Raw genomic sequence first — 11,165 nt, 5'->3', positions numbered from 1 at the left:
TAAATATTTTTAAAAATAGTTTCTACCATCCGTCCCAGTCCTCATGTCTGCCAGGATCAGGGTTCAGCCTTCATGAGCAGGCGAGGCCGGGGTCCGGGCAACGGCCTTGTGCGAATCAGCAGCTCGAAACTCCGGTGGAGAGGAACCGGGGAGACAGATGGAGCTCCATCTAACTTGCTCTGAATTTTGTCCACCAAACACAAAAAAACACCCGCACTTCAGAATTAGAGCACGGTGTTGTCATTATGTTTTTAAAATCTTAAAAATGGATCCAGCCGCTGCTCCGAGTTCCGAGTAATTGCAAATGGCGGATTGGTGTTTTTGAAAAGTTTCTGAAAGATCCAGTGACTCCTCCCCCTGACCAATCAGTGACCGACAGTGTTCTAAAGTTGCGTTTTGGTACCGGCTCGGCTCGCTTGGTTCCACCAGAGAAACAGGGACCAAAAAAGGGGCCAGCTCTGCAAAAAAAGGATAGTGGAAAAGCGCTCAAAACCGTACCAAACCGAACCGGGCTGAAGAGGAGCGGTGAAAAAGGGGCTTAAGTTTTAAAAAACAAAGAAATTTGTTGCACCAAATTCACCAAGTCCTCTCACACTTACAAACCGTGAAGACTGTGCCGAGTTATTCATCTTTTACTGCCTAAACCAATATCAATTTGAAACACTTGTTAAAAATCCACCAAGACTGTCACTTGAGTAACGGATCTCTCACTCAAGAGATGTTCTGACAAGCGCTGAACTCACTCATTTGTCTATCCATTCACTTTACCGTCAGCGCAGCAGTCCTCAGAAACTTAGCGATGTGACACGGTCTGTCAGTGTGGATGGAGAAAGTGAGAAAGTGGGGGTGGGTGCTTGGACTTGGCAGTGCCACAGACATGGAGAGGTTGAGCTTGGTTTGGCAGTCGCCTCAGCGTATCTGTATCTCACACATGCTGTCTTCATCACTATGGTCAGTGTGTGTTTTGAATTCAGTCCCTCAGTCTCGCTGTAATGTGAAGAGATTATAGTGTTGTTGCCATAATGGAGGCTGGCATAACCACACCCTGGCATGGGCATAAATTTGATGCTGACTAAATATACCTCAGAGTTTTTTTGTTTGTGTGTGTGCATGAGGGCATCCCTGGCACAAGCGGTACACATTACTGAATCATCTCCCTCTCTGTCTCTATTTTTAGGTCTCTCTGCCCATGTGGAGTGTCTTTGTCCTGTCGTGGATGCGAGAGGTGAACTGTGACGTCCTTCACAAGAGGACTAGTGGATGGATTTAGAAAACTCTCCAACAGAAAAGAGCTTTTTTCCCCTGATTGCACTAATTTTAAAAGAAGGCTGAGAAAGTTGCAAGGATCTTTTCAAAGCTCCTAAAATCCAGGAGGACTGCTTCTATCCAAAAAAGAACAACAATTTTGTATAACTGTGACACAGAACTGGGACTCAACCTGTTTTGGGGTGTCCAAAGTCACCAAAAATATCTCAAGTCTAGTTGAAAACAAAAAGGTTTGTGCCAAAATGATGACCATGATGATGATGATGGTCACTTGCACCTCTCTGTTGCTGCTCGGGATGGCTGCTGCCCATGTCTCCTCCAGCACTGTGACCCATATTTCCTCTTTATCCTCTTCTTCCTCATCTCCCTCTTCCTCGTCTTCATCACCACGCATGAAACTTTCGTACAAAGGTAAGAAAGAATCAAATGTTGCAACATTCCTGCCGGGACCGGAAAAGTTGTGAAAGCTGTTTTTGCTTCTGTTGACTATAATACCCATCAGTGCACACAAACATTGACATACACAGAGATTAATGACACAGTGACACAGGCTTATGATTCAACCCAAGGTTTTTATGACTGAAGACAGCTCAATGCACGGCACCCCCACATAAACCAGGGATGTGTTCCATCACTGAAAGATGGCAATTACAGCTTGAGTTGGTTCACCAAGGACAAGCGGCTCACTGAAGACTGTCTGCCAGACAGAAATATGTACTCCCTTTAATTTCAGCTCAGGGTAACATGTAGCAGAGGGGGCAGCGGTGAAGGGTGATGGAAATGATTGAGGAAGGGTGGATGTGGAGGTACATAGCAAACACTTGCCCTTCTTCTCTCTACATAGATCATATGATGATTGCATAATTTTGTTTCAGCAGGCCCTATGTACTATCTACGAAAACAGTTGTTTGCACACGCACACAAAGCTGCATACACAGCTAATTACAAAGTCACAGGGAGGTACACTGGTGTTAATATAACACCCCCCCACCCCCCCACCCCCACGGAAGCCAAACAACATCATTCTGTCTCTTGTGACAGTGTTAACCCTGTCATTAACATTTCCTTTAATGTAAACCTTGGACTCAATGAGTATTTGAGCTTTGACAAGTTTGTCCTGTCACATTTCTCAAGTTAGATTTAAAGAGTGAAAGGAGCTCTAACATTAAGAAATAAGGAACTTGTACTGTGGTTTTGGTTTGGGTTTCAGCACATTTGTCACCATGTTAGGTTAAGGTCAAGATTCTTTAATGTCATTCGTATTGCATGTGATACATGTGGTGGAATTAAATTGTGTACACAGGATCCCAGTTACATCCAACAAAAGTATAAATTGTAAAAGAAAAACAGTAATAAGATCTAAGATATGAACTAAGAATACGCTAAACACTAAATAGTGCAAAAACAATAATACACTGAACAACAGCAGCATGAACATGAGTCTGTGTGAGCAGATGAGTACGAATGAATACAACAGCATGAAACAAATCAGCAGCATGGTTAGTCAGCAGCACATATCAACAATCAAGTGGCATTATAGTGATTTTTTTTTCCCCACAGCGATTAACCTGGTTAGAGATTCATGAGTCTAACGGTTTCAGGGTAGAAGCTGTTCCTCAGTCTAGTGTTTTTAACTTAGTGCTCTGCAACCTCCTGCCTGAGGGGAGCGGGGCAACAAAGTGTGTGTGCAGTATGAGTGGGGTCCGTCATGATGCAGGTGGCTCTCTTCCTGCTTCTGGAGATGTAGATGTCTGTGATGGTGGGGAGGCTGACTCCAACAGACTTCTGTGCAGCCTTCACCACTCTCTGCAAAGCTTTTCTTTCTGCACCTGTGCAGCCTCCATGCCACACGTTGATGCTGGAGCACAGGATGCTCTCCACTGCACACCTGTAGAAGGAGGTGAGGACTGAGCTTCCCAGACCAGCTTGTCACAGCCGCCTGAGGAAGTAGAGTCTCTGATGAGCTTTCTTGATCAGGCTGATAGTGTAGTGTTGTTGCCCCAGCTGAGTTTGTCATTCAGGTACACACCCAAGTACTTGTAGCTGGAGACCACTTCCACTGCAGATCCTCCTTCCATCTTAGTGTAGCTGATCTACAACTGGCTACTGATTTATTGATGTAAAAATATTGATACTGGGCTGTGGTGTCTCTAGGGTCACTGCTACTGTGTATATAGTCCTGAGGCTTCAGGTTTGAGCCCAGGTTGTGTCAGGAAGGGCATCCAGGATAAGCATGTCATGTGAGTTCACTCACTGTAGTGACCCGTGAAGAAACGAGCAGCTCAAAGAAAAACAACTCATCGTTTCTGATTCAGTTTAAACAAAACTGCCCAAACCAACTAATTGATTACAACTAATATTTACTGGTGTTACATACTGCAATGGTGTTATTTAATAGTTTAAACATCCCTCATTACTTCCTATTATGACTAAGCAAACTTGCATTCATTTATTTGTATTTATTTATTTAATTTGGAACATTATGATTAATTAACTTACATTCTTATATTTAATCTGTTAGATTCCTTATTAATACTAGCTCTCCGACTGTCCAGAAGCCTAACTTATTCCTTCACTGGAAACTGGAGAGGAATTTATTAATAAAGTATCATACATTTTTCCAGTGTTTTACTTTTTGAAATTTTTTTTTTAACCATTATTAATTTGTTAATCAACTAATCATAACTCCAAGTCCACCAGGAAAGAAATGGACAAATTTATTATGAAGCTAGTCATTGCTGCCAACATTTCCTACTTCATGGGTCTTTCATTTGTTTGCTTGTATGTGCTCCTTGTACATTAACAGCAACTTAAACATAAATATACCTGGATTCTGTTAAACTTTACCCATGTGATCACTCATATTTTATTAGATTGAAGCATCTGTCATTTGTAATTTATCACACGTCTTTGTTAGGCCCACGTTTATTTGATCCTCAGTATATTAAGACTGATTAATTAAGCCCCTGATGTCATGCACACAGCTATTACGAGCCTTCATTTTGAACAATAACAGGCTAATAAAGTCTGCTAAAAGTTTAAATGAAAAATACTTTATTCATTTGTTCTCAAACTCTTGGTTTAAACTATCACACCAGAGGTGGAAGCTTATTTTTACGACTTCTCCAGTCGAAAGCCTTTTTTCCTTCCTTTGGCTTGGTTTGACTGTTGAAGCTCAGATTTACAAAAAGAACTTAGATTTTCCTGGGCTCTGTTCCTCCACAATTTGTTTTTGCCAATTTGGTAACGTGAAAGACACTCATATTTTCCACTGAAACCAGTACTGTCAGAGATTTATGTGTTGAGGACACAGTTTTGAAATGTTATTTAAGTAAACTCAAATGATGTTGTAATCATGTTTATCAACCACATGACTATAGCAGCACTGCAGGCAACCAGACGACTTTTGATTTAAATATCAGTATAGAATAAAAGTGTTTTGGTATCAATAGTTTGAGCTTAAAGTCTTTCTTAAGTCATCATTTGTTATTAGTGTGAGGAGGCTTTAAGTTTGTGGATAGTGTCACAAAAACTGTATACATGTAAAGTTTTGTCAGTCTCTTGACCCTCCCTTTATTTATGTATATTTATTTTAAAGATGATCAAAGTATTTGTAATATTCTAATTTATCTAACTAAATATACCTCAGTCTTACCTCAAAGGCATTATTTTGTCTTTAACTTGTCAAATGTTCATAATAGTGCATGCATTAGCATGGAGAGATATGTTAAGGTTTGCATAAAAAGACCAGACTTTTTAAATCAAGGTTCAGAGATTTATTTTGTTTCTTCACAAAGTCTGGATTTTTTCATTTTCATGTTGGATTGTTTACATCGTTAAAAAAGGTGTGGCATTCTGGAAACAAAATATAAAAAAATATGAGTAACTTCTCTCAAAATTCAGTGTATATTACCTGAAATAATGTTATTTTTTGTCCAACATTATAGGTAAACTGATTTTGTATTAAATTGTAACTAAAGATGAAAGAATCCAATTAATAAATCCTTCTGAGAACACTTTAACAGTAAAGTCACATGTATTGCCAGTTAATGTAAAACTACTGGACGGAAATAATACAGGGTTGAATGGTAAACACACTTGGGATGTTTTGTTGTGGTTTTTCAGAATTACAACAGTTTCATGGAGTTCGGCGATTTGACCTTGAGCGTTCCTGCTGCTTCAGCGCCATGCTGCTGGACGAAGAGAGGGGGCGACTCTTTGTGGGGGCCAAGAACTTCCTGCTGTCACTCTCACTGGACAACATTGCTAAACAAGAGCACAAGGTAAAGCTGCTATTCTGCAAGATATAAGAGACTACAGGAAATGTGATGATTTGATAGGGAAATTTACGGAGCCATTTACTTGAACATCCATGATTTTCAGTTTTAAAGGATGAATCAAGAGGAAGCTGATGACACTTCTCATGTGCTCAGTATTTCTCAACATTATGAGATAAAACAAGCAATTATGTTGATATATTTGTTGTGCTTTTATGTGCAAATACTTAATCCTATGATAAAGAAATGTGTCCGAACAGTCTCACAGTGTTCTGTTATACTGCTGCTTAATAATTCTAACAAATAAGGCCGTGAAATGAATTACAACCAAAACCATAAAGTTTGCTTATTAGAAATTATTCACGAGGACTAAAAAGAAGGGAGATATTTAGAAGTATGGATTTCTTTCACAGATGGACATCATGTTCATATGACACTCTACAGTGTCTGACCCATGATTAAGCATTTGGTCGAGACCCAAAGTGCAGAAAGATAGGGCTCGCATTGTAAAAAGCTAAACTGATTTTATTTAAAAACTGCTGTGGCAGCAAACCTACTAGCAGAACTCGTAGGGATTCATACGACAACAGAGCCGAGATGGACACAATAGGTGTGTACAACGCCGAACCAAACTCCATCCATCCATCCATTTTCTTTACCCGCTTATTCCATTTTGGGTCACGGGGGTCGCCGGTGCCCATGTCCAGCAATCACTGTGCGAGGGGCGGGGTACACCCTGGACGGGTCGCAAGTCCATCACAGGGACACATAGAGACAAATGAGACAAACAACCATTCACTCTCTCACTCACACCTAGGGACAATTTAGAGTTACCAATCAGCCTAACATGCATGTTTTTGGTCTGTGGGAGGAAACCGGAGCACCCGGAGAAAACCCACGCATGCACGGAGAGAACATGCAAACTCCACCCAGAAAGGCCCCTGGACCGGGGTTTGAACCAAGGACCTGCTCGCTGAGAGGCAGCAGCTCTACCAGTTGCGCCACCGTGCTGCAGAACCAAACTCAACCCAGGGAATATAAAGCCAAAAATTAAATATCAGAACCACCAACACCTATGCAGAGACAAGGATCAGGTGTGAGTGGGCGGGCCCAGAGGAGAAACAAAGACACTGAACCAAAACCAAATGCCAAAAACACACATCATGATAGATCCCAAGAAACAAGACCAATAAGTGAGTGATTGAATGGTATAAAGAGCTAAATAAAAGGTGTTTATAAAAGAAAGTTTGTCATTGTTATAATTAAAATGAGACCGTGACTGAGCATTTTCCTTTACAGTAAAACTGTCGTTAAACCAAATACTTGTCAGGCAAAGTGCTCATCTTCCAATTGGATGGATGGGAGATTAATCCACAACATCCACATAAGGTTTTTAAACAAGAAACCATACACCCCAATGCCCACATGTATGTACTTATACTTGTGTGTAGGTGAGAAAATAAAAGTATGGTATAAAGCGTGTAAAAATAGACAAGACAAACTCTATATTCTAGCTCCACACTATATAAGTGTGGACCATTTACTTCAAACATTGAGCGTGTGTAGTGTCACACGGAACTATAGTTTTACAACCAAAATATAGCCCACTGGAAACAGCTGTCCACATCTGTGTGGAGTAAATTACATGTTGGGTGTGTAAGATTTGAAACTTTTGTTGGCTTTAGCTATGTATATGGGTGAGTTTGATTTATGGCTGGGTGAGCAGGTTCACTATGGTTGAAGTCAGTTGTGCTATGTGGTCGAGCGTGGGTGGGATGAAGCCATCAGAAGTGTACACAAGGAAGCAGGTGGGAGAGGTGGAAGTGGACAGGAGACCAGTGAGACATCAAATCAGGAGAGACTAAATGAGAACCTTTTCTTTTTGTTTGTTAAACAACTTTCTTAAAATATGTACTTGGTCAAGCAGCATGAAAATCACACTATTTAGGGGTTTTAACTACTTGATGTTTTTGTCTGACTTTTGCCTGTTTCAGATCTACTGGCCCGCCCCTGTTGACTGGAGAGAGGAGTGTAACTGGGCAGGCAAGGACATCACTGTGAGTCTCTTTGCATCTATTTACTTTACCTAACGCCACATTAAAATATACCATTAAATTAAAAAGCTTCATAAAAAGATCTCTGAATAATTCATACAACAATCAGAATCAGAATGAGCTTTATTATCATTGTACTGAAATATAGTGAGATTATGTTCGTACAGTCATCCGAAGGATGGGCGGAGTGCACGTTGCTGCTGCTCCTTGAGAGCACGGTCCCTTTATCCTTTTTCAGAATATTTTTTAGATAGAAAAGGGGAAAACGCCATAAGGATAGGATAATGGTATTACAAAAAAAAAAAAGATCTCTTCACACTTTGTCCTTATCAGGACATGATTTAAGACATTAAAAAAAAAGAAAATCTGCCAGGAAGCACATTTATAGACACATATGCATTTGACAGCAAGACGGCGAGATTTGTTCATGAAGCTCTTTCAGATAGTCCATAGTCCTGATAAGATGTTGGTGTCAGCCGGTACAGCTCTGATAAGACTTCACAGAAGTTCTTGGGGTTGGGGGGGGGGGGGGGGTTGCGATAGACATAGCTTTAACTTAGTTTACACATATCCCAGGAGAAATTTGGTAAGTCGGCCAGCTTCAAGGCCAACCGATGGAGTCAGATTCAGATTAGCCACAATTGTTGATTTTTTTCAGGAAGACAGTTTCTTTTTCTTGTCAGCCTTGAGTCCTGCTGGTACTTTAGATCCCAAAATGGCCCGATTTGTGGGCAACAAACAAAAACAATCAAATTGTAGCAGTCTATATACGACTTTCAACATTCTGTAATAGAAAACCTTTTAAAACCAGACTTAGAATTTGTTCATACATTCAAGCTTTATTTATGCAGGTTAGTCTCACTGAGTCACAAAGACTCTTTTTCAGTACAGACCTGTACTGACAGACAACAATGTACAACAATAAATAGCAATTATAATAAAAAATCACTGTTATAATTACAATCAAATCAAGGTGCCATATAAAACAAGGTAAAATAATAAAAACAAGAACATATTTGCTTAAATGTATCTAATAACCGCATCAAATGTTTAAAATAAATCCTCTTGTATACCTCTTGTTTAAAATACTGTAAATATTACACTTCTTATCAGTAACAGACATTATCCACTGTACAAATTATGGGGAAATAAGAGTCCCAGTCCACTCCTACCCAGATCAACACAATACCACCTTTTAATCCACTCGAGTCACGGGAGTCATCACAAGACTCAATTACCACATGAAAACTGATAACATGTAATGGTTTCAGCAGCACTCCCACTTCTGGACCTGCCATGTGATAAGATCACTTCCTCTAAATCTAGTTATATTAAACCCCGTGTGACTGAGATTTACAAAACACAACACAAAGTGTAAGATTTTTGTTTTGTGCCTCCACTGCAGCTTAGAATCACTGTTCAAAAGTGCAATATCCCTAATGAATTACAGACTCTAACTGCCTTTTTATCTTAAAGTTTTAAAGAAATCAAGCTGAGTTCTATATAAACATTGGGAGATTTTTGTAGATTCAAATTTAAAAAATTGTGGCAAAAATATTAATGTGCAGAATTCACTACAATCAGCATCAAGCAGTTTACAGAAGTCAATTTTTTCTCCATGAAGTCAGTTCTGCAGGTGAAGGTTGTATCCTTATGTGCAGTGATAATACAGTAGTTATTAAAAAGGTCAGTGCTCAGATTAGTCTCACTAAACATGCAAGTAAGGTAAACATCCAAAACTGGATTGTAAATGATTTGACCGAGTTTGTGAAAAGACAAAGCCTGGTGTTGTTTCAAAAGGTATTGACAAGCAAATATCAAAATCAAGAACTTGAAGGAAGCAACATGATGAGTTAGAACCTCAAGTAAAGATTGAAAATGATTTGTTTAGAAGAAAAGCTTCTTCCAACTATGACACCTTGGTAAAACTAGGACCTACTATTTTTACCAGATCAGTTCAAGACAGTAATTTATGTCTTTGGTCCATCCATCCATCCATCCATCCATCCATCCATCCATCCATTTTTACCCGCTTCTTTCTTTATTGGGTTGCGAGAGTCACTGGTGCCCATGTCCAACAATCACTGTGCGAGGGGTGGGGTACACCCTGGACAGGCTGCAAGTCCATCACAGGGACACATAGAGACCACCGAGACAAACAATCATTCACTCTCTGTCACATCTAGGGACAGTTTAGAGTTACCAATCAGCCTAACATGCATGTTTTTGCTCTGTGGGAGGAAACCGGAGTCCCAGGGAAAAAAAACGCAGAGAGAACATGCAAACTCCATTCAGGAAGGCCCCCGGCCAGGATTTGAACTGGTGACCTTTTCGCTGAGAGGCAGCAGCTCTACCATACTGTGCCACCGTGCCGCCCACCTGGATAATCGGCCAACACCGATGTGCCTAGCTGTTCAGCAGTTTGTCTTTTGATGGGATAGAAATCTTTTGACCACATCATGCCTGGACTGCCCTCTTGGGGTTCTTCTTCTTTCAGGATCCAGTTGAACATCTTATTGTTGGTTTTTAATCATCTTAACACGGTCACTTTATTTGTCTGAATATCTGCGTCGTCACACTCCAGCCTGAGCTCTGAGATTCACAAACTAGTTTGTGTTTATGAGGCTAAATAACTTACAAATCTTGTTGAACAAGTTTGTGAATCTTTTTTTAGACTAATTTGGCTCTACAGTATATGTTGGACTTTCTAATATCCAAACACAACAAAAAAGGTTTTACAGTGATGACCCCTACCCCCTGGAACAGGCTGCCTTTGAAATTTAGAGCTTCTCAGACTTTGAATCTATGCAGAAAACATTTTAGTTTTCCCTGACATTTAGCTCTAAGCAGATTTTCTTTATTTAGTTTTTTGAACAGCACTTCGGTCATCAAGAATTGATGAAAAAATGTACTTTAGAAATAAACTTTGTATTAATTTAATTCAGAATTAAATACCTATGCAAAAAATGAAACTGTGACCTTTTGCAGCACAGTTTGTCCAAACACAGGCCAACTTTATATTCCCTTGGCCTTTTCCTTGACCAACTTATATTTAAACATTTTCCTTTTTGATCTACAGTAGCACTTTTACTTTCCGGTAACTTAAAATATAAATGTAGATTATTCTTTACTGACCGACCCATGGCTGCCTCTGAAAGCCTATAGACCACCCAGGATCACATCACATGCACTTTTAACATGTCAGTGTGTGTCTGTGTGTGAAAGTGTTGTGTATGCATGTACATATGTGAGTTGAATATGAGTCCCATGAGCATGTGGTGACATGCCACAGATTTCTCTTGTCCTTTATTCAAACTCATGTATTTCACAGTCTGTGTTTACATTTATTTGCGTTCTGTACTTATAAAAAATAAAAATAAAAATAACACAAAGTGTGTGTGTAAAGCAAACCCGTCATTAGTGTGATTACACAGCTGTAGCCGACAGACAACGAGCTCCATTCATACAAATCCAGGCTTCCAATTTCAATTGGCCAGGACATGGTCTGTCTGTGTTCAGGTTTCCTTGTGTGTGTGTGTGTGTGTGTGGGGGGGGGGGGGGGGGGGGG

The 11,165-nt window shown here is 40.0% G+C and overlaps 1 protein-coding gene across 1 annotated transcript in view; it reads left to right on the top strand.

The window, feature by feature from the left end:
• Nucleotides 1-1,240: 1,240 nt before the first annotated feature.
• sema3b (sema domain, immunoglobulin domain (Ig), short basic domain, secreted, (semaphorin) 3B) overlaps nt 1,241-11,165 on the top strand; it is a 25,773-nt gene continuing 15,848 nt past the window's right edge. Inside the window, exons 1-3 of the mRNA XM_037684516.1 lie at nt 1,241-1,677; nt 5,392-5,549; nt 7,538-7,600. Coding sequence (XP_037540444.1) covers nt 1,509-1,677; nt 5,392-5,549; nt 7,538-7,600 — 390 coding nt within the window. The 5' untranslated portion in view covers nt 1,241-1,508. The remainder of the gene's footprint in view (nt 1,678-5,391; nt 5,550-7,537; nt 7,601-11,165) is intronic.

This window comes from Nematolebias whitei, chromosome 11, assembly GCF_014905685.2.
Source record: "Nematolebias whitei isolate Nwh7 chromosome 11, NemWhi1, whole genome shotgun sequence".
In the NCBI taxonomy this organism is placed as follows: Eukaryota; Metazoa; Chordata; class Actinopteri; order Cyprinodontiformes; family Rivulidae; genus Nematolebias; species Nematolebias whitei.
Note: the sequence above shows the minus strand (reverse complement) of the source record. Positions and strands in the feature narration are given on the sequence as shown.